Source organism: Populus alba, chromosome 6, assembly GCF_005239225.2.
Source record: "Populus alba chromosome 6, ASM523922v2, whole genome shotgun sequence".
NCBI classification, from domain to species: domain Eukaryota; kingdom Viridiplantae; phylum Streptophyta; class Magnoliopsida; order Malpighiales; family Salicaceae; genus Populus; species Populus alba.
The window spans coordinates 2,541,915-2,566,473 of NC_133289.1; the positions used below are offsets into that span (position 1 = coordinate 2,541,915).

The 24,559-nt window shown below is 31.6% G+C and overlaps 2 protein-coding genes across 2 annotated transcripts; both read right to left on the bottom strand.

Annotated features, from left to right (window-relative positions):
• Positions 1–3,566: 3,566 nt before the first annotated feature.
• On the bottom strand, positions 3,567–6,459 carry LOC118053012 (G2/mitotic-specific cyclin S13-7). The gene is made up of 9 exons (XM_035064127.2): positions 6,260–6,459; positions 5,467–5,614; positions 5,322–5,379; positions 4,970–5,209; positions 4,766–4,891; positions 4,422–4,670; positions 4,171–4,329; positions 3,902–4,080; positions 3,567–3,821 (listed from the first exon to the last, which is right to left on the bottom strand). The coding sequence occupies exons 1-9, from the start codon at positions 6,297–6,299 to the stop codon at positions 3,671–3,673; spliced, it is 1,350 nt and encodes a 449-aa protein (XP_034920018.1). The 5' UTR covers positions 6,300–6,459; the 3' UTR covers positions 3,567–3,670.
• A 2,064-nt stretch (positions 6,460–8,523) lies between these two features.
• LOC118053013 (stomatal closure-related actin-binding protein 2) lies at positions 8,524–15,110 on the bottom strand. Its single transcript, XM_035064128.2, has 13 exons — positions 14,830–15,110; positions 13,635–13,936; positions 13,241–13,369; positions 12,852–12,944; positions 12,313–12,459; positions 11,903–11,971; positions 10,826–10,909; positions 10,500–10,680; positions 9,957–10,073; positions 9,486–9,544; positions 9,166–9,300; positions 8,939–9,091; positions 8,524–8,815 (listed from the first exon to the last, which is right to left on the bottom strand). The coding sequence occupies exons 2-13, from the start codon at positions 13,917–13,919 to the stop codon at positions 8,783–8,785; spliced, it is 1,485 nt and encodes a 494-aa protein (XP_034920019.1). The 5' UTR covers positions 13,920–13,936; positions 14,830–15,110; the 3' UTR covers positions 8,524–8,782.
• Positions 15,111–24,559: the final 9,449 nt, after the last annotated feature.

Below are 24,559 nucleotides of genomic sequence, written 5' to 3' on the forward strand. Positions count from 1 at the left end.
AAATTATAATTTAAAGAAAAAAAATAAAATAAAATTGTTTTTTTTAAAAAAAAATTCTAAAATAAAATCCAGCCCTTAATGATCTATGTAAAAAATGAACTTCGGCCAGTGTAGGTGCAAAGTTAAGTTCAAATTATGTTGGAGGTTTTACGGGCCCAATTTTAAGGAATTCGGCTGGCTTTAACCAGCTGAATTTAGGAAGGTTTTAAGACGTTTTTTTATTAAGTTTTGTTAGTTGTTGCAAAAAAAAAAAAAAAAAATTGTTGTAGAAGAAATAAAATATGAATTAGGGTGCATGTTATTGTGACCCTTTCTCTGTCCTTGCTTCCTGTGTACTTGGAGTTTGGCTGCCTCACAATGGCAGGGTTTCTTCCGTGCAGTTTCCTATTCCAAGTATCGAGCAAGCAAGAAACAGCTGGTCTGATCATCTTTACACGGTGTTTCGTGAGATACTGAACCCTTTTTGCAACATGATTGGAGACAACAACCCTAAATGATGTTACAAGAAACCTCTTAAGCTGGTCCGAAGCATCCAGCGTCGATAAACTTCAGGAAATATTGAAGCAGAAGTCGCCACAACATCTGTTGATTTCTTTGCTAACTCGAACAACGACATAAATTGTTGCTCCATTGATGATATATCAGAGATCTTATCAACCAGGTCTTGATAACCAATGAGCTAGAGCTCAACTAGCATTAGTATCCCCTTCCATCAAAAGGTCTCAGGTTCAAATTTTTTGTTGAAGAATCTGACCTGTAATATTTTAATAATTGCTCATTGAAGGCCAAGCACACTAACATAATATTTAACGTGGTTCGGCAAACTACCTACATTCACAAGAAAAGTTGTTCTTATATAGGAAGAGAACAAGATTTTACAATAATAGAGGAGAATGAATCATTCACTCTACTCTACTCCCATCACTTAGTCTTAGCAGTGCTGCAATGACAGTCACTGCTTGCTATCCTTAGCAACTCTCTCTCTCTTATATTCCTCACATCTTTGGCTCTACATCCTCTCAACTTTGTGTTATTCTCTTGGTGTCTATTTATAGGAAAGAATGGTGCCACCAGCTCCAGTTCATCTTCAATAATGGTGACAGCACATGGGTTGCACCATTTATCTATGATTGGTGCATTTATCACAGGTACAAAGGGTCCATCCTAATTTTCATATCGAATGCTCGTTAATGTCGCGTTTTAAACTATGTTTGGCTTGAAAAAACATCATTTTTATGTTTTTTCGAGCCAACCGAGCAGACAAACATTGCCTGAATCCGATTGCTCGAGGAGATGAATATGGAACTCCGATTGATTTGAGAAAACCCACATTCCAATTAACCCCAAGTCCTCAACTACTTAACTTAAGAAATTGTTGGAATTTTGGATTGAAAACTCTTCCATAAACCCTTCAAAAACTACATATCCATAGCAAGGAGTATTACACATACAGGGTACTGACCTCCCTAACTAAGTACAACAAATGAATAAAAAATGAGTGTGAAAACAATCAAACTCCTCCGAAATCGTACTTCTGAGAACATCCCTGTAGTGTTTTCTTTCTTTGCTGTTTGTTCTTGGATAACTAACTTCCTGTCTATTGATTTTTTTCTGATGCAATATGGAACTCATGTTTGTCTTAGCCAACATTGTAGTCGAAAGGTAGAGGTACAGGCTTGAATGCGCGATACTTGACAACATTGTGTAAATGTTCATTCTCCAACCTGATCAACCAATAGAATGTGAACAAGATTAACTCTTGGAATTTACTATGAATTTGGGAATTTTATGCGCATTTTGAATAAACTCAATGTTACCTGAAAAGGTTCCATAATCCGCTAGGCTGGCAACAATTGCACTTAAGGTTTGAGTATGTGGGAAAGATACCTGGAAGTTCAGGACAGTTTGCAACCAGGCAAATCTCAGCAATACATTCAGGACCTGCATTTTCATCACCATCATAAGAATCAGAACCGGGTTTACATTTTTATGATTGATCTTCATTTTGTTTCAACTTAAGATCCAAAATGTCAATACTGCTCTGCAAGTGCTGATCAAATCATTTTGGTTTGTCATGCATTATTCTTACTCGCCATTGCTCCAAAAAACACACTTCGGTATGGAATAAGAAGTTTGTCTCTTAGCAACCAGTTCTTCGACTTAAATTGCAGCAGCCCCCAGTCCATGACTGTATGCAGTTACTGAGAATATCCCAGCCATCACTTTCGATCCAGCTTGGTCCTCCGTCAAGACTGTATGCAGTCCTAGAGCATACGGCAACAATTGCGCAGCCCATTATATCCTTGCTTCATGTCTTTCTCTTCAAAGAGACGTCGAAGACACTGAAAATTGGAAAGAACCTGACGAGTCCTTGAAGAAGTTGTAATTTTAGAACATCTCTTGCAAGCAGCAAATTCCCAACTACAGCATTTTGCTCTGTTTTTCATCCTAGAATCATAGAACACACAGGTTACCTGAAATAGAACCACATGCACGATGATCCTCAATTATTTTAAAGAGGCCTGCTGTCAAAAGAGAATACGCTGTTCTGTTAAAGAAATTTTTATAGTGCTTTCAATAATTAGGATATTTATTATTATTTTTTAGTGGGATTGTATATATAATTTTCTTTCGTAATTTGTTTTATCTATCTCTTTTTTATGTTGTAAGTATATAGTGATTATAGCTTTAGCTTCATAAAATCTCTCGTTCTACTAAATGCTACATGTACACATTTCTATCTACTGCTGCTTCCTTCCAAAATTTAGAGAAATTGCAGAGGATTAGATATGTCTTCAGAGAAATTGCAGAGGATTAGAATCCATGAAAGCTACTGGCTAAAAAGTTAAGGGCAATGATTTGGTGATTTTACAACTTATTGACAGTGTTTTGTCCCATTAGAGTGGGCCTGTAAACCCCTCTCCATTAGTAGAATGAGAAATTTTTTCTTGTTGTTAGTGGGCCAATACTCATTAAATACAAACTCAGTTGGTTTGATGTAGCTTAGTCAAAAATTAGTCAAAAAACAATATTATGCTAGAAAAAAAAAAGGTTAATAATTTGTTGGACTAAAATTGGGGAATAATTGAAATTAACTTATTGCTGCAAAATGAACGGCTAATTTGTACTTTGTGTGATAAAAAAAACCCTAATATATGAAATGGGGTGCGCAATGGGTCCACTCCTCTTTCATCATGCGGGAATAGAATATTACGAGACAACAAGAAATTTCAAAAAGAATTTTATGAATTTCAACAAGAAATTTTATGATAATTGGTCCAAAAGAAATTATCATTATGAAAAAGGAAGCTACTTTGTTGGACTAAATTTGGGGGAAAATTGAAATTAACTATACTTTGTGATAAAAAAAAAAAAAAAACATAATGATCCTAAATTTTCTTTTATCCAAAATATTGGATTTTTTAAATTAAAATGATGTAGCCGAAATTTTTTATTTATTTCTTGGAAAAATAATGGCTAATTTGTGAACTTCCTTCTAAGGTCCTTGAACATTTTTTAGAGTAATAAATTTAATATCAGAAAAGAAAAATTATTGCTCATAGGGGCAGCAACAAACAAATTAATCTAGCCCAACACAATCTGGTCCAGATATATATTTTCTTCTCACATAAAGCAAATGTGAATTTCGAAATAAAAAGCTTGGTGATCTTCATTTACTCAATCCACCAGGCAAGAGATTTTTGGCTGGTGGAAGTAGGGCAACAGCTCCTCGCTCAGGCTTTGAGTACTTCCTGTACACAGTCTGAAGTCTATGTTCTGCGGCTTTGGAGTGGAAATACACAAGCAATCCAGCACAATCCCTGTTAAAAGACAAAGAAAACATACCATGAATCAAATGAAATCATTCCAACCGGAACCTTAAAAGATGGTGAAGACTTACTTAAGTTGTGGTTCCGAGAAACCAGTGTGCTTCTTGAGGGTGTCTGTCCAGAAAGGGGTTTTGTTTAGGGTGCATCGAGCCACATAAACTGCTGAGGCAGCAACCATTGATGGACAAAACATGGTAGTGTCATAATGCATCATGCCCAACTCAGCTATAAAATTGACCATGTTCTCCACCTAAACAAATCAAAAACCTGCTAGGTAAGCAAGCCTTGCCACACAAGGCAAATAGTATATATTATTAGATTATGAGTTTTTCTAACTCACTTCCTTCTCAGGAATTGATGCTTTGATGAAACGAGCAAGGAATACATAGTGTGTAGGCACTGTCAATGTCCATTCCAGGTTTGCCAATATTGCCTTCTCCATAACTAGAATCTGTTCATGACTGTAAGCTCTGTCTGAAATGCACACTAAATCATTTACCTGAAAAATTCAATTCATCAAACAGTTAGCTACCTGGAAAATAATCTACTTCATCCATCACAGAAGGGGAAATGTTTTAAACAGTTGGTTACCTCAGGAGCCCATATCTCTTCATACTTGGAAGCCATAAGTGTGGCACCGATGCCCACAAGCTGCAATTCCCTTCTTGGAACTGTCTTTACTGAAAGGAACCTATCAATGATATTGATTGTGAGGTAAAAAGTCTCAGGTGAGAGCTGAAATTTCTGGTGGACATCAACCAACCAATCCACAAGAATGGCTCTCATTTTCTCATTTATCTCAGGCTGCATGTCCATGTAATTATTAGGCCGGCTCTCATTCTGCATAAAAAAATCAACGAACACCAGAACATCAGGCAGAGATGTACACTTTATACATGCATAACTTGTAGATGTCATTTCCTCTTTAATCATACCTCAGCTAGCTTGTAGAACTTGTAGATGTCCTCAACGTATTCAACCCCAGCCAAATCATTGTTAACATCTGCTGCGTCAATATCAATGATCTGCTCCTTTAATTTGTTTGCAATACCACAAGCAGCCTGAAATAAGGACCGAATTAACACAAGAAAACTCCATATGCTAACAAAAAATTTCAAAAGAAGATGTCAATATATCACCTTGCTTCTAGCAGTGAGGACTGAAGTAAGAGTTGGCTTCTCTTCCTTTTTCTTCTTCACTGGCTTCTCTTGCTTAACAACCTCTTCACTATCGGGGCTTATGACAACCACCTCTTCAGGCTTTGGCTTCACAGTAACTTTCTTCTGCGCTGGCTTTTTCACTGCAACTTTCCTACCCACTGCATCCACTCCATCAACACCAGCAGCAGGCACCTTTTCCACATTGACACAGACTTGTTTCTGCATTCAAGGAAAACCCCGTATCCTATTCAGTACAGAAATCACACACGCAGAACCCAAAATCTGCAGTCTATAAATTTTAACACTGATGATTGGTTTAAAAAGATTGAACCTTGTTCTCTAAAGCTGCCGCAGCTTGAGCATTGGCAAGCAATTGAGCACAGAAACTCCTATCAAAGAACACATATATCATCAAAAATGAATCAAATTTCACTAAAAAACACAAATAAATAACTGAAAGAAAGAGGTGAACCTACCTAGTAATGGGGCGACTTGGCTGAGGTTTGCCTTCCATTCCTCTAACGGTAACAAGATTACCAATATCGCCAAGAGCACGGCGGTTTTTTCCTTCACCCGCTGCTGCATTTTTCTTCACGTTCTTGTTTACACCTGCAAGTGCTTCACCTGTGACAGATTGATCATTCATTAGAAGCCCATCAAATAGGCAACAAAATATTCAATGAGTGAAATCTAAAACGGAAATTAAAAAGAAAAGTAACTTTAGTCAGCCTTTTGTTTCCTCTCTGGTAGGATTCCTTCATTTTTCTCAGCAACCAAACAGAAACTACAGAGAAAACAATCCAAAGAGGGAAAACAGAAAAATCTAACCCAAGATCTAATCTTTCTAATCAAACTACACCTAGATGGTAAATCAAACCTATAAATATTGTAAGCAATCAAAATCTGTAATCAAATAAACCCAAAGGAAAACAATAAATCTCCCAAACAATTTTAATATTAACGAAATTAAAATCACTACATCGATATCAAACAGAAAATCCAATAATCATAAACTAATACAAAATAAAAACACCAAGAACAACAAATTTACATGTAATCGCATTTAGGTTTCAATCATATCACCAGGTTGATTAATCAAAAACCCTAAAAGAAACCCTTGAAATCAAAAAGGTATCTTTAGATCACCCAATATTAGATTAAAAACCAGAAAAGAACCCATTATAAAGAACGATAAAAAGAGCCCATTAATCAACGATCGACAAAAAACAAAGGAACAGAACTAAGTACAGAAAAATAAAATTAAAATACCTCTGACTTCTTGTTGATGTTGTTGAACCCTTGAAGCCATTTTAGATTGATTAAAGAAAAACCCTTCCTATGATGAATCACTTTTGAATACGAACCAAATCTCTCCCTACTTCTCTCTAAACTTTTCTTCTTGTTCTTCTTCTTCTTCTGTAAGCCTTTATCTTGATTTCTGAGAAAATTTCAGAGATAAGGAAATATAAAATGAGAGAAACCCCTGTTTTTGAAAGCTGAGGAGCCACCGCTTCTCTTCCAACGGTCGAATTTATTGTTAATTCTGATCCGTCCGATCTATTTTTAATCCTACGGTCTAGAGATGCCATAGCTTTATAGCCGTTGGTGAGATTGGAGTCCGTGGGCTAAAGTTACCGTCGTGTTAAAATATTGCACACAAGGTAAGAAAGTATGGATGTGCTAATGCCACTTCAAGTTTAATTAAATTTCCGTGCTACGAGTTATATCACCTAGCAGCTTTCATAGATACTGGCGCGTGTCCTGTTATGACTATGGTTTGATGGAGATTTGGTGACATGAGTGTTAAGGTGAACGAGTTGTTTCTTTCTCTCTCTCTCTCTCTCTCTCTCTTTTATTTCTTTTCTCTTTTAGATCATAAAAAAAAAAAAAAAATGAAATCAAATCAAATCCATAAAAATGTTTAATTTATTAAAAATTTGAAAATATTAATAATATAAAATAATAATATCTTATTGTTTTCTTTGTCGATGTAAACTATTGTATGATAAAAAAACATTTATTGTTTTATTCTCTAAGATGGAAATATTTTACGAGATTATGTTTTTCATTAAATAATAAGTCTGACTGCTAATTAATTCCTGTCTTTTCCTTATTAACAATTGTTTTTTTATATATATTTAACATCAAACAATTATTTCCAAGTAGATTTTGTTAACATTAGTAAATAAAAAAAATAATGTATTTATGTATAAAAAACATTTTTCATATAAAGTATTTTTAAAAAACAAATTATTTTACATGAAACAAATATAGCCTTGATTTTAAAATTAATTTTACTTTTCCAATTAGTTATTACCAATAATAGTTACCAATTGGACAGCCTATTACATCGCAGAAGTATCTTTCACTTCAAAAAAAGATTATATTTAAAAAGGTATATTTTATTAGTTATTTTTTGGAGTTAATTAAAATATATATATATATATATATATATATATATATATATATATATAAATCTATAACATACCAAAACAATATAAATATCTCTATATAAATTTTTTTTATCTTAATTATATCTTTCTATTTCTTTAAAATAATCTCAAAAAATAATTAATATAATATCACTAACTACTTCAGCTAATTAATTATTGAAGCTCATCTAATAAAATATTTCCATGTCTTATATTTTTCTTTCATAATACATGAGACCCGAGTGGATATAATATTTTCCAAAACCGAGTTATAAATTTGTTGAGTAAACCTAAATGACCATACAAACTAATTCGAAACCAAGCTTTATTAAGTATATCATTAAATGACAATTATGTTTGTTTTTATGTTTTAAAGTATTTAAAAAAAAAATTAGAATTTTTTTATTTTTTTATTTCAAATTAATATTTTTTTTTATGTGTTGATGTCAAAAATAAAAAATTATATATTATTTTAATATATTTTCGAGTTAAAAATATTTTAAAAAAAAAATTATAACCACACTTCTAAATAAACTCGAACTATACTTTTAAACAAACTCGAAGTTTAATAACAATAAATCAATATAGTATTTGTAAGCTTCAGAAGTCACTCCAGGTGACTCCAGGTGATTTTATCTTCTTTTCACCATGCTCCCCAACTTGCCTAAAACAAGCCTTATTGATTGCTATTATCTATACTGAATACATGGTTCAGGTACATTTAAGGTTCAGGTACATTTAAAGCGTGTTTGGCAGTATGATAGCGATTGCTTTTCAAATAGCTTTTCGTGCCAAAAAGCATGCCAATAATTTTTTTTTATTTTTTAAAAATCATTTTTAATATCAGCACATCAAAACGATTCAAAAGATACAAACCTAACTCAATTTTAACAAAAAAAAAAAATTCAAATTTAGGCAAAACGCAGCACCAAACGCTGTCTTAGTAATGCGGTGCACCATGTGTAAAACATCAAAATGATGCTTTTGACGCGGTGTATCGAGTTGCCAAACACATACTTCAAACCTCATTCTACCCTTGTAGTGTCAAAAACCACAAATGGTTAATACCAGATGGATAAAAGCCAAATCTTGTGCACAAAGTTGTTAAAGATACACAGGAAGGCACAAAGAACAAATCAATCAAAAATGGTTAATTTGTTACAGCAGAGGATTAGGCAAACAAAAAACTATGCCTAAAACGACAGCAACCAAATTAGTCGAAATCCAAAAACAATCAGAAAGGTGTATTCTTCTTTCACCATGTCAAACACACACACATACAAATACAATCAATCAAGCTGTGAAAACCTGATTATACTCGCATCTTGTTAAATAAAAAAATGGTCAGTCACATTTTCTTCTATGCTTGATCTTCTGGTCCAGCAAGTATGACCTGCAATTGCGAGGGTTTAGGTGAGGGATGAGAAAGGTTTTTAGCAAAATATCACGGAAAGGGACAGCTTGTAATGCTGAAATGATTGTATTGGTGTATAAATAGAAAGAATAAGAAAGGTACCCCATTGCAATCATAAGCGTATTTCCTGGCGAGCATTATCGCTGCATTCCTATCTCGCTCTGAGTTGAATGTTAATACGAATGAAAGGCCCTTCCTTGGTTGCCAAAACAATGACTTTGCAGCAGTGTTGCTGTTGGTTCTAACTCCACATAACTGCAGGTAGAAAAGGGCAATGGTCAGAGAGATGCAACAACTCATTAGCAGTGTAGGTGGTCCTGTTGTTTTACCAGCATTGACATTGAATAAATTTCTCTAGCCTTTGTAATCCACCCTCTGCAAAGCTTTATCCTCATTTTCCCAACATTAAACACATGGACAGAATGTGATGCATGATCTTGCCCATTCATCTGGGAAATAACCACCTGCATTACATGAAATGTCAAAACCAAGTAAAAATAAGTGAAATACATGTAGCATCGTCATGTGCGTGTTTATTCTCGCATGAGTGTGTTTGCTTTTGGAAGATGACCATAATACATATTATTGCAATACAATAAGAAACATCAAGCAGAAACAAAAGGGAAAGGGAAAGAACAAGGTCACATACGCTAAATTCAAAGCTAGATTTTCTCAAGAGATTCTCTACATGGCTTGCCAATCCTGCAGCTGTTATGAGTAATTTGATGCGTTAGTAAAAATCTTGAGCACCACTAATAATAGAAGAACCCTGTCTAGCAATCCTATAGAGATTACACAAAAATGAAAAGAATAGAAGGGAAAAGGAGGGATTGGACAACCACAGAACTGTCACACCCCAAGCCCGAGCATCACATTCTTCCCCTGTTTTGATACCATTCTACCATGCCCCAAGCCAGGGAAAGAGGCCTGCTGTGCAATCAAACTACCTCTAGACCTACAAGTGCAACATTGAGTTGGGCCTATTTGTCCTCACTACCCAAAAGAATATCCTTGGCCATTCCTTTTATCTAATTCAAATTCCTTATAATCCTGACAAGTGGGATAATAGAGCACAAGAACGATATTGTTATCTACACGATATTTCATAATTAACACCAACCAGGTTCAATGGGACCAGAAGTTGTTACACTGACTTTCTGGCCATTTGAAACAATGTCCACTTGCAATACTCGGCCAACATCAAAGGGTTCCGGAGCATAAAATGTTTTATCAGCACCTGCAGAGAAAATATTGAATTATGTAAGATGGACGAGAAGGATACAAGATAACAAATGTAAAGGCTCCTTAATCATCTCGGCTGCCATCTTTAAGATACACAGGAAGCCTTAAAAGTTAGGACACGGAGAAGAATGTCAATGCTTGAAATGCCTAGTGAATTTCATCACTGATGACACAATCTAGGATTGTGCTTAAGGAGGCTTAAGACTAAACTGGACAGTGGAAACCTAATTTTTTTGAAGCAAATTCCAGATAAAGCACCATGAGATACAAAACCATTATTAATACCAATAGAGCATTCTGCTTCTCGAAGAATTTCTTGAACCTCCATTAATAGGGAGGAAGCAAAGCAAAACACAAAATATATTACAAATTGATCAAAGCGGTATCTTTCCTAAACATGAGACAAAATCCAACTGAATACCTGAAATAACTTCATGTTGGCTGCCTTCAGATGATACGCGGTACCACTGAACTGAACACTTCGAAAGGGGTGGAGAACCATCCGAACGAGGCTTGAGTTGTAGAGATGAACCTAGAGTTTCAGAACCATCTAGGACATATGGAGCAGATTTATTCTGCTCAGCTCTCTTGCTCTTTGCCAGCTAGAAAAGAAAAGGAAAACATCAGTACAACTGTTCTGACATATGTATTAAAAGAAAACTTATATCATGTCAGCCAAAGCGAAATATTATAAAAGAAATTGTTTGCATGAGAGAATTTAGAAAACTATGACAACGTAAAACAAACCTCTTTTTGAAGTTTAACTGAAACTATAGACTTCTCCCGAATTTGATTTCGTAGTGCACGAAGCTCATGCTCCATGTCCATAACCTGCAAAAGTGTTGTATGCTTACGATCAATAAAATATTGTTAAATGAAACCATAACACTACCACAACTGGATAAAATGAGCCTTGCGCATAAAATGTTGTTAGAAAAAAGAACGAGGCTAATATTAAATTACCATCAATAGATCGTTTTAAGGTTATGTGAAGAATGACAAGTAACTCTGCAAGTTGAACAATTATATAATGGAGATATGCATTCTTCATGTCACAGTTTCATTTCTAGGCCCAAATATTTGCGCCCAGGACAACCAAGAAAAATGCAAAAGAGCAGGCAAATAAAGCATTTGTGCAAGTGTAATTGATGTAAATGGAACATTATATAAACAGTGGAGTACGAACCATTTTCAAAGAACCAATCTCTCTCAATTGATTTACCAATTTATGTATCAAAGTATCTATTTGATCACACATCACAAAACAACTTTCATCCTGTTAAAATGATGGATTTTATTTACATGAAACTTGCAGTTGTCGCAATTCAGCCACGATCACTGCCAGCCATTTACAAATGCAATTTCATAGTCAAAGGACTGGGAATGAAGATAGCATAACTATAGTGTCCATCTTAACACCAATGAAGCAATAGTAGGAACCATATGGTTCAGGACTTCAAGTTGAAAATATTGAGAGGAAAAGGGCTATATCAACCATGAAATTCACTTCAATGAGTCCCATGACTACTTCTGGTGATAAGAAATTTTGTGCTACAAAAAGAGCAGCTAACCATGATTTGTAGAAAATTAAGGGTATAGTCTTATTTGAATTGCAGCGTCATAATGTGCTAACAATGACTCATTTGGGTTAAACTTAATTGAATGTTATGAATTAGAACAAACCAAACAAGAAGTTAAAAAGGATGATCCAATCAAATCAACAGCCTTGTAGTGATCCCAGTGTGTCAGTTCCATGCAATAATAAGACAGGACCATAAATATCCCATCAGCCATCACAAATGAGAAGGGACAGTATCAATGTACCTTGCTTGGCTGATGCAATAATTTTATTCTTCTAGCCTCTTGAACCTCCTCAACTAGTTCCTCCACATCCTGCAGTAACAAGCGTGTCAACGTATATTTTCATGGCATATTTGATAGCCATCTCATGCTCCGATTGATATTACAGACCTTGTATTTGTATCGTTTTATGCAAAATGCTATTGTAGTAACTATGTAAAGATAACATAGCAAAGCTTCCAAAGGAACAGTAAATGACATTATGCCATGTCCACAAATCTCCAGCATTACAGTGAACAAAATGATGCAAAATCATGTTTATGAAAGAATATGCAATTTTAGCAATGAGACAGGAAAAATTTGGTGTGTTAGATGGAATTAACTGAGTGACAACAAATGATTTAATAGAAGACATTCAAAGATGAAAAACTCACAGCAGCCTGGTTTTTCGAATTTTGAGCATCCCTTTCTTCTTCATCTAGGGCTTCTCCAATCCTTTGCACAACTGCTCTAGCACTCTCAATTTCAGCACAAGCAAAAGATTTTTCTTGGTTCACTAACTTTTTAGCATCTTCAGAAGCCTGGAGACAAAAATAAAATAAAAATTAATATTGCTAAGGGTTTTAGAAGGTGGACAAGAAAAGGCTAAATAAGAAGTGCATTCACGCAAGGTTTTCACATGCACAAATTACTGAAACCTCATCAATCAAAAGGGGAGCATTAGGACCACAGCTCCAAGGCATTTTTCTAGGATAACCAATGGTTAGGCCATAACGATGAGGAATCACATAGTATCCTAAGTGATACAAAACCTCAAAGTCCAACCTATCCTATGTTTGATTTACAAAGCAGCATAATAAACTAAGGGGAAATGCCACACTTTGAAGTTATGAAAGGGTACAACTTGATATATTTGTCCAGGAAGAAGTAGTTCCTTAAATCTATATGCAAATTTATAACACTATCGACCAACCTGTTTAAGAAAGTTGGCCAGCTTTTTCACTTCAAATTTTTCTTGAATTAATTCTCCTTCATTTTGAGTCAGTTTAACCGCTAATGCCTCCACCTGCATAAAAGATTATAGTTGACAACAATTATCATATTGCAAATGTAGAAACAGAATTATAAATGCACTTGCAAGAAGGCTTCTTCAGTAAATTGTAAAGAAAGACAGAAAGTTACTGGTAGAAAAAACAACAAATACAATTAGAAGCTGAAAATGGTAACTAAATTATACAGAGGTGTTAAATGCATATAGAAAATATCAACCACATGTTACTACTTGAAACTTATACAAGACTGTCTGCCTATCAATGGCTTTTATACAGAAAAGAAAATGGAAAAGTGGAGAAAAAGACTGACCATAGATATGGCTTTCTCCACATCCTCCTTGTTACGCCCGGCCATACGACCTCTTAATGATTCCAGGGCATCTCTAAGCTTCTTTAAAAGAACATGTCCTTCCAAAGAAGCCACCTCTCTAAGCTTTGCCTGAAAGTCGGAGAAACAAGTATGAGTAATTTTGTCATCTATCCACATCAAAAGAACGTACTCTTTTAAGAGAAGATCGGCTGAAAGGGGAAGGGTAGATGGCCTTTGATTAAGCTAAGGAAATAAAGGATATAGATTTCAATTGCAAGAAGAAGGCCGTGCTCAATGTTAAAGGAGTATTCCTCAATTGTGCACATGCATGTGTGCGTGTCACGCATAAATAACAAATAAAACCACATCGGAAAAAATGGCAAAGTTAGATAACCTCTTCAGCCAACTTAGCAGCAGCAGTCAAGTTCTTGTCAAATTTACAGGCAAGGTCACGAACTGAGAGTCGCTTGTGCTGATCTGAAAGCTGCATAGTTTCCTGTTCAACAACTTCCTTTAAAGATGGACCCTTGTTGTCCTCCTTCGGCTCTTCCAAAATCTGATTATCAGGTCCTAATTTATATTTTGGAAACCCATCAGAAGCAAAGCTGACATCAGCCGAAACAGGAAAAATTACTTCTCCCTGCATATTTTCCTCAATTTCTGGACTTATCTTCGTCATTTATTCAGATTAGGTTCCTGCTCTCCATAAGCCAATCCCAAAAAACAACATCAAACTTCAAACCTTAAGTAGGAGAAAAGGAAAATCTAAAGACACATTGAAACTTCAACCCTCACAAAACTTCACAGCACAAAGCTCCAGAATTTGTACAGATTAAAAAACCTATAGTATTCATCGCTGATACTTAGTTGTATTGAAAAGAACACAATCAAACCAAGGAAATTACTATTAAAATGCACAAAGGCAGAAAGGATTTGAAGTGAATGAAGGGCCGTATATTACATTGAGTAAAGATATGCAAGAAATTGATGGTTAAGTTTACAAATTAAATGGAAACTCAACTTGCTAGTGCCAGCAAGTAACAAGTCTCGCAGAGCATCAAACTTCAAATAACTTCCTACTTCAAACCAGATTATGAGCTTCATTTAAAGAACAGAATGTTCACCGATCTGCAGCAACGCTGGTCTCCAATTTCCAACACAAAATTTCCCGGGCTACTCTAATGGTGCAAAAGAGCATGATCCAGCTCAAAAATACAGCCATGGAAAAAAAGGGGGGGAGACAAATGTCATCCAAATGAAGCTTTTAATAAAAGCAGGAGACAAATTAGTCCATAAAAGTATGTTCTTTACTTGTAGTTGCAGTTACCAAGTATACGTCTTCAACTACATTTCAAAAACTCCAACTCTCATTACCAAATATCTCTACAGAACAAATTCATCACCAACCAAGCCATAAACTTTCTTCTGGGAAGTTAAACACACAACATAATCACATTTCAAATTCTCAAGCAGCTCTCAGAATCACAGCCAAGATCAAAACTTTACTGCTAAAAAGCAAAACTTGAGCTCCAAACCTTAATATATATATATATATATATATAAGACAGAAAAAAAAAAAAAGAACTTACAGAGATATCAGAACGAAAAAATAGTTCAACAACAGTTCATGCAAGAAGGATTCTTGTAGCAAGTTGACACTGCAGGATTGCAGAGAAAGAGAGAGGGGAGGAGGAGGATGTGAAGTAAGAAGGGAAGGTGAAGAATCTTAAGGAGGGGGAATTACTTTAGTAAAAGGAAAAGACTGAGTTGGGGTAGCCTGACTGCCTAACTTTCTTTTCTTGCTCTGTGTTTAATGTCTCCTTCTCTCTCAACAACATCGGCAATGAATGTGCCATGTTAGTGTGTGATTTTTGGTGTTATAAAACAAAACAATGTGTGTGGTCAAATTGTTAAAAGCGAGAGCCAAAGCCTGCTGCTCTCTTCATGCTTGGTCCCACCTTCTTGTTGTGGTAGGGTTTGGGGCTTTTTCACTTTATTAAAATATAACATTCAACTCGTTGATTTTTTCTTTTAAGAAAATATGTTAAAATAATATAAAAACTTTTATAGCATTTAATGACTTTTTATTAGTTATTTATAAATTTATTTTCAAAAAAAAAGATATTAGTAAAATAAGAAAAGAGAAATAAAATTTATGCTTGTAAAAAATAATAAAAATATATTCAATTGTAATTTTTTTTCTATTTATATCTGTTTTTTTAAGTCGATCCAGAATAATAATTAATAAGAAATTACATCATAATTTTTTTATTATTTTAATTTTTTAAAAAATATATCGGTCGACCTAAGCACCCTTATCGTTATAATTTGGCTTTTTCTATACTTCTTCCATGAATAACATTCTCATATTGTCTTTATCTTGTTTAACCATTGATAGCTAATGATAAGGTATTTTTGTACTAGTTTTCCTTTTATTAAGATTGAATTCTTTTTCTATTTGATTTAAAATAAATTATTCACATTTAAATTAATTAATTTCTTAACATTTGCTTTGCACATGTATTGTTTAAGTATTTTATAATATTCTTTTATCATTTCTAGTAGATTGTCTAGAATCATGAATGTTTATTAAATAAACATGTTTGTTTTTCAATTAGTTCTATATAATTTTTTATGATTATAATTAAACTATTTTTTTTTAATTTTGAACCATAGAAAAATAATTTTTAACATGACTAGAGTAAAATTAAGGACATAAATTGAATTATCTTTCAAAATTATTAATTGATAGTTAGATCAATATATATAACAAGAATAATAGTTTTATTAAAATATTTCACTTAACATTATATTATTATGATTTTTTTTCTTATTTTAAACATTTTTTTTCAACTATATGTGATACACAGGAATAAAAATAATAATCACTTTTTAATATTGATTTTTTCACCTAAAATTATATTACTATGTTTTGTATTGGCTTGTTTTTATGTTTTTTTTTTTTTTGAAGTTTTGATGGTGAAGATAAAATATCAACATATATACATGTTTATAAGTGTTTTTTTATTTGAAAATATATTAATAATTTTTTTATTTTTTAAATTAACACATCAAAATAATTAAAAAATACAAATTAATATTTTTTTTGCAAAACACACTAAACACAAATTGTGCCTGGAAATTTTAGAAACGTAATATTTTTATATAAGAAAAAAGATAAAAAGTAATAACACATTCCGTGGATTGAATGGAGGCCCTCATAGAAAATGAAGTTATAGGTAGGGAGACGGTCCAAATTAAAAACAGGGACAAGATTAGATGCGTCGCAGTCAAATACCGCGAGAGAGGAATGCATGGAGATTTGGTGCCTGAGAGTGTGGACATGAGAAAGGCTGTCAAAGTCATTTATTTTGCTAGGCTCTTTTGGATTCTGGCCATAACACAATCTCTCCGTATCAAGAAATAAATATATAGGGACCATGAAATTAATAAAAATACGCTAAAGTTGGTTCGAATATCTAAATTAAACTAAAAAGAAATAAATACTATAAATTAATTTTTTTTTTTCCAACTCCACAAGGTCCGTCCATCGACCACTATCATTTGCTTTCAGAAATGAGCAAGTATAGTGAGACCTTGAATTTATTTTTTTAAAATTATTATTTTAAATTTTATAAATTTTTAAACATTTAAAATTAATACGCACAACTTTTCTAAAATTTAAAATAACTTCTATATTAATAATAATAAAAAAAAAAACATAGAAATGAGCAGACTGTAATAAGAATGCATGCATCATTGCACTTGCACGACATCATAAACATATCCAATGTGTTAGATAATGCATTAACTTCATCTTCAATCAAGTTAAAATAATATTTTTAAAAAAATTTAATATCAATATATCAAAATTATTTAAAAAAAATTGGCAAAGATAACTGCATTATTAAATATACTTAAAAGCATTAACTTTATGATTAATATATCAGATTTTTCTAAAATGCCTTTAGTTAAAAAAAACACAGCGTTAATGCTTTAAAAAATACTATCAAGAGTAATAAAAAGGAACCGGTGGAACTTAGGATCAATAACAAACAAAAAAAATGACGAGAGAGAATTTAAAAGTGTAGTAGTTGATTATTTTTTAATATATCTTTTATTTAAAAATATATTAAAATAATATTATTTTTTTTAATTTTTTAAAAACTAAGGTCAGTGTATCAAAATTATTCAAAAATATAAAAATAATAAATAAATTTTTAAAAAACATAATTTCAAACCATTTTCATAACAGAATCTAAATATACTAGATCAATGATGGGGTGAGTTATTAAGATTTATTTAAAAAGTAAAACAAGTTTCACTAAGATGCAAAGGCAGTGTTTGGGAATACGGTTCAACTTGTATTTTCAAAAAATTTGAAAGTTTTTTATTTTATTTTTGCTAAAATTAAATGTGGTTTGTACTTTCTGAATCGTTTTGATGTGCTGATATCAAAAATAATTTTTAAAAAATAAAAAAAATCATTGACATGCATTTCAGCACGAAAAGTTATTTAAAAAGTAACCACTACCATACTACCAAACACGCTTATTATGACTCGTTATGGGAAAAAATGGCAGACCTTGCATGTGAAAGACGAATGCAGGCACCATTACAGTACTCAAAATTGATTGTTGGAAAGAAACAAAAGAGCATAAATTAAAAACAACAGCCTGAAAGAGACTTGAGCGGAAGGATTTCAGTGTTTCTCCTTCTTTAACTTCTTCACTTTATGGCAGGCTCCACAGGTGCACTATATGCCATCAATCCAAACATGGCCCAGCAATTTATTACAGAAACAAAATAAATAAATAAAAAATCAAACTAATAATAATAAGAGAAAGACTAAATTAAGCTGCATGTGTACGTACGTACTGGTACTGTTTCTTTAGTAATTTTGTTAAGCAAGTCTTAATCAACCACCTTGTCACTTTAGGGAGCTTCTGCAAGAACCCTACACTGAATCCTCAAGGTATACCAGCAGGCTGTGGCATAATATAAATGGAGCTTTAATGTTGCTTGTGGGCTAAGGTATGATGTTGGAAATGATGGTTCGTGACTGCTTGTCTGTTTTTACTGTAGTTTTTGCTTTTCTTTTTAAAAAAACATCAAACTAATATTTATTTAAATGTTTTCATGTAGCTTTAGTTTTCGCTCAAAAAAATATCAAATTAATACTTATTTTAAATATTTTTAGATAAAAAAAAATATCATGTATTATAATATTAAATATTAACAGATAAATACGACTTATAATCAATTTAAATTTAAGAAGGCTGGTTTGCTTTTAACCTTTGAGCTTTACGATCCTGGATTGTTTGTTTATTGATAATTGATGGTTAGTGGGGGGCATTTGGTAGGTGAAATTGGAGAAACTCGATTGTCTCTAATAATTTATATCTAGCAGTGGAGGGTAGAGAGCATGATTAGGGTTCAACAAACTATATATGCCCTAGGAATCCCAGGAATTGTGCCCTAACTTTCCCCATTTTGGTGGACTTGTGGGGCTTTGGGTCTTAGCTTCTCATAGCCCACCATTCCCCATCTTTTTCCCGATCCTTTTAGATTGTAAAAAATGTTAGATATTTTTACCAATTTCTATATGTAAGTCCACATTGTTGGACTAATCTTACTTTTATTGGAAAATAATTTTGAGATAAGTAGTGTAGTTTCACCATCTTCCAAAGCTACTACTACTATCAAAACATTCCCCCCCTAAATTTCTTAATTTTCTAATTTTAAACCCTAAATTCGCCTCTTTTTTTTTGGTTGTTGTCAGATGGGTTGGAGCAAGTGGCTAGCCTTTTTTGTTCATGATAACAAGTGCTTTCTTTATCTTATTGCAAAGCCATCAAAATGTTTGCAGTCAATCCTCAACACCCTCACATGGTAGGGTCCAAACCCCAGCTTGCATGGGTTAGTCCCAATACGTTATTAAATGAACAAAGGCCATACCCTCATGGTGATATTGGTGCCATATTTCCTGACAATTTGTCAATGATTCCTATCTAAAGTTCACGAAGAAGCAAAATCTATCATGCAAAAAGTTTTAATCCCTGTAAAAGTAATAACATATTCGAAGAAAATCTAGCTGCACATACATATGTCATATCCATGGAAGCATGAGCTTGCACAATGACACTCGGATTCAAAAGTTATTATAGTCAATTACGAAGATGTAGATCCTGTTTCTTCTCTAAAATTTACTGGTTTAAATTTTATAAATTTTAAAATTATTAGAGATTTATATGGTCATTAATTTTAGAGCCCGTAAAATTAGTCGAGATGCACGCAAACTGGCCCGGACACTTATATTAATTAAAAAAAGAAGAAGAAGTTAGTATAGTTGTTTTTTAAAGTGTTTTTTTGTTTTGAAATATATTGAAATAATTAAATGAGGATGAAATCCTTTAAATTTGAAACTTATATAAACTTATATTATCTTATGTCTAATTTTTATCAAATAAATAAAGATGACGAGATTCGAACTCATGGCCGTTTGATCATCAAGACTTTGATACCATTTTAAAAAATTATCCCAACCCAATAACTTAAACTGCAAGGTGAGGTTTTAATATATGATTTATATTATTTTTTAACGTCATAACTAATATTTTGGGACAAACAATATTAAATTTCATATTTACTAATCTCATATTTACTCGATTATGTGGTAACAAAAGACTGATTCAATTTATAAATCTTATGTTCGAGTGTTGTTGTCTATTTATTATAGAAAGATGACATATTTGTATTCAATAATTCTATTTATAAAACCATTTTAAATTTTAGCCCAGATATATAGTGTAGTTTTGAATCATCCTCTCGACATGAAAGAAATAAACATTTGTAACAATGAGATATGTATTTTCTGTTTTAAATATATAAAATTTTATTTCTAAATTATTTTAGAAACATATTTATTTTATATTTTTTTCAACCAAACTCATTTTTAGCTTTTTTATATACCATTCCTATCATGAGACATTAACAAACACAATTTAGATGTGATAGAGTTCCTCTAGATAAATGTGAGTACATGTATGGTCAAAATATATTATTTTTGTTAATTAAATCATTGTAGTTTTTATGAGAGTTTTTTTTTAGTTTTTTTAAATTTTTCCTCGAATTAATCCAAAATCACATCGGAGTACATGGAGAATAACTGTATTTTACTAGAAAATATAGTTTTCTAAAATAAAAGGAGTTTTTGGCATAACTTTTGCTTCTGCTTTTAAATGTTTTTCAAAAATATTTTTTACTTGAAAATATTTTCATTTGATTTATTTTTTTGTTTTTTTTTTGTTTTGATATATTGATACCAAAACTAAAAAAACATATCAGAAAAAAAAATTTATGCATTTTTAAGTATAAAACTATTTTAAAAAAACATCATGCACTGCAATATCAAATATCTCGTTTAATTTCTACAGTTAAAAATATACTCCAGCAGCCTTTGTTATTGACCATTACCTTCCATTTTTTTTCCGATGATCAAGCAACAAATATAGGTATGATGAATTTGATCTTAGATTAATCTTTACTTCTTTGGTTACTTTAGAAAGTTTGATGCTTGATGTCGCTTCAAACAATCATGATTTAGCCATTAAAATATTTCACAAACAAATGGGACCATCCAAGTTAAGAACAACTAATATGTAAAAGCTTCCAACAAGCAATGGCTTGCCTTTTCTCTCCCAGGCTGTTCTTTTTTTTTTTTTACCTTAAATAAGATGATTTTTTTAATATGACCATTAGGTTAGGGTTTTGTTGGGAAATTAAAAAAAAAAAAGCATCTGATGTTGGAAAATCGACAGAATTATAAATTTAATCAGGGGCTTTTTTTGTCAATTTCCCAGTAAAACCCTAATACAAGGTCCATCTTCAAGAAATTATATTGTTTAGGATGAAAAATCAGGAAATTTTTAATTCGAGGGTAGTTTCCAAGGTTCAAGGAGAATTTTATAATTTATCCTTCTTAAATTAACATCACCTTTTGCAACCATATCGATATTAGGACTACTATGATCAAAGATCGGAGACTTGGATTTTACAGGAATGAGATTGTTTGTAGGGTGTTTTTATAATATATTAAAATAAATTTTTTTATACAATTTTTTTTATATTATCACATTAAAACTATAAAAAAATACTAAAATAAATATTAATTTAATATTTTAAAAAAACATTAAAAAATAAAAATAGAAATTATGAAGAACACCCCCATCCACTTCATAATTGACAGTGTATTAAGAGATGAGTTGTGGCTCATTTTTGTTTGGCATGAGCTTATATATAATTGGCAAATATTTTTTATCTGTGCCAAATGTTTCGCTGAGTCTTGTAATATAATGAATGCCAGATTAAAGTATATTATTATTTTTTATTATTATTAATGTGGATGTTCAGCTTCCTTACGTGTATCTCGATTAATTTTACATACTCTAAAGTTAATGATTATATAAATCTATAATATTAAAAAATTATACCTTGAAAAGACTCAAACTTATAATTATCAAAAAAATTTACCAGTTAAATTACCCCTCAACAACATTACATATATATATATATATATATATATATATATATATATATATATATATATATATATATATTCATTATAGATTATATATTTGTCAGATTCGGATGCTCGTCAGATTGCATTATACTTGTTTAGCCTAATCACTAAAAATCTAATTATATCTAACAAGTTTAGTCATACCAATATTTTATTTGATTTAACTAAAAATTTTATTCAATTCAGGTTCTAAATCGTAGTTTATTAGTTAATTTATTGAACCCGGCTGGGTGAACAACTATCATCTTGACCAAAGAAGAAGAAGGTGGTTCAAAACTACCCCTCGTGCGATCCTGCCTTCTGGGGGCCCATTCCCTTTTTCTGTCTCTAATGTAATACAAATTTTGTTGTGTGAATAGCCCATTACAATATAGCAATGAAGCTAGATATTTTGCTCGTGTATCGTAGGAGGTTGAAAAAAAGAATTTAATATAAAAAAAAATGATAGGTTAAAAATATTTAAGTTGCAAATTCTTGGTCAAATTAACAATTTAAATATTTATATGAAAAGCAATAACAATAAAAAACAACAACAACAAATTCACACTTGAGTTTATTTGGATTCTCAAATAACTTAATGCTAACCTAGCTAAAAAAGAACTAGAAAAAAAATAATCAAAATTTAAAAAATAAAAAATATATATATCATCTTCATAGGGGAGGATCAAGTAAACTCAGGTAAACCTCTAATATTTAATTTAATATAAAAACCTTACAACTTGTTAAATTATGAGCTAAGATTCAATTAGACAGCATAATTCTCAGTCAATTTAATTTTGAAAAATAAGATTAATAGAAAAATATTAATAAAAACACTTGCAAAAACAACAAAAATAATGAAGTAAAATTTAATAGAAAAACCCAATGAAGCAATTTAATGAAAAAATAATAAAAAATAATCCCAAATAAAATAAATATCAATTAAAAGAGTAAAGACCAAAATTTAAAGATTAACAATGTCGTAGGGGTGAAATTAAAAAATATATAAAAACAAAGTAAACCTGGGTACACATTCTAGATACAATTAAATTTTAAAAAGCTCACAACTTATAAAATCTTGAATCCAGGTCTTATTAATAAATTTATTATAAGTCAATTTAAAAATATAAATTTTAAAAAAATTTCAAAGTAAAAAAAAAAAAAAAAAAGATAACAAAAAAGCCTTTAGCAAATCTGGTAGCCAAACCGGATCAACAAATCAAACATATAACTTAAAACATGAAATTGGAATGATCCTATAAATAGAAAAGAAAAAAAAATATTGTTAAAAAATATATAAAAAAGATGCTTTAAAAAAATATTGAAGTCAACTTGTGGAATTTCTTCAGATCTATTACTCGAGTCATGAGACCGGAAAGGTCCTATTAAAGACAAACCTAAAAAACAAAGAAGTAAAATTTTTAATCAAACAAATATTGAGAGATAAAATTGAGAAAAAAAATCAATAAAAAACAATGCAAAACAAAAAAATAGAAATTAAAAGAATTATGATTAAGTTCGACTTATAAATTAAATATCCAGGGATGGAATTGTAAAAAAAAATCCACCAAAAAAATGAATAAAAAAAATATCAATTAAAAGAATTAGAATTTAATTTGATATAAAAATTGAATGAAAATAAATGTCCAGAGGTGGAGTTGGTAAAAAAACAAATCAATAAAGAAAATGATTCAAAACAAAATAAATAGCAATTAAAAGAATGAAGTCCAGTTTAAAAAAAAAATAAAATCAAACGCTCATGGATGAAATCAAAAATAAAATCCAATTAAAAATAATCAATGTAAATAGGACAATTACAAATAAAAAAAAGAGGGACTAAATCAAAAGAAAAAATACATTGAATGGCTATAATGATTTTTTGCATGACCAACATGTAATTCAAGGAAGAAAGATAAGTAAAAGAAATAAAGAAAAAAAAGTAATTTCAAGTCAAACCATCACACCCCTGTCACCTGAAGAGGAAGAAGACGTTAGGACAAATCAAATGATATGGTCAAATCATGATTAAAACCACTGGAGCCAACCGCACATGCCGTTAGAAGGCGACGGAGTGGCTGACACGTGTGAGGCAAGCACCAACAACTTTTTTGTTTTTTCTTATATGCACAAAACCGAAAATGCTCTTAAAAATAAATATCAATAACAAACAAAACATGATGAAATTACAACTAAGCTCTTGAAGCCAATGTAAAAAATCAAATGATCAGGGTAGTGTAGTAATTATACTGTTTTATTAAATATAAAGATATAAAAACAATATTGTTAAAAAAAATTGGATTATTTTACTATACATTAAAAAGCACAATTACTAAAATAATCCTATATTATTCTTAAAAGATATTTATATCGTAATAAAAAAACCACTTTACCTTCAAAGCAAAGATTTAAAAAAATAAAATGATCGAGAGAGAAAATGTTAATTATATTATTGCAATGAATGATAATATGTATCTCGGGGCACAGCAACATCGCTCGAGGATTGGATTTTTTTGGATAACGAGACTTGTGCTATGTATTGAAAGGTTCCAAGCTCACGTTTTATGGGCAGCTAAGGAAGCCTCGGGCTATCAATTCCACAGCCCATATAATTAGCAAATGAACACTAGCAAGATGGATAGATTTCTTCTTGTATACGTTAGGAAAGGATACAATGATAGTATATAGTAATCTCCCCGATTGCGATTTTTATCACAGAACTTTTTGTTTTGTTTTAATATAAAGGTTTCCTGCGACCAATT

Coding starts and splice junctions, on each gene's coding strand:
- LOC118053012 (XM_035064127.2), bottom strand. CDS start 6,299: ATGGCTTCAAGGGTTCAACAACATCAACAAGAAGTCAGAG. Junction 5,380..5,466: donor CCAAGTCGCCCCATTACTAG/GTAGGTTCACCT, acceptor GTTCTTTGATAG/GAGTTTCTGTGCTCAATTGC. Junction 3,822..3,901: donor TTCTCGGAACCACAACTTAA/GTAAGTCTTCAC, acceptor GTCTTTTAACAG/GGATTGTGCTGGATTGCTTG.
- LOC118053013 (XM_035064128.2), bottom strand. CDS start 13,919: ATGACGAAGATAAGTCCAGAAATTGAGGAAAATATGCAGGGAGAAGTA. Junction 10,681..10,825: donor CAGTTAAACTTCAAAAAGAG/GTTTGTTTTACG, acceptor TTTCTTTTCTAG/CTGGCAAAGAGCAAGAGAGC. Junction 10,074..10,499: donor CCAACATGAAGTTATTTCAG/GTATTCAGTTGG, acceptor TTTTCTCTGCAG/GTGCTGATAAAACATTTTAT.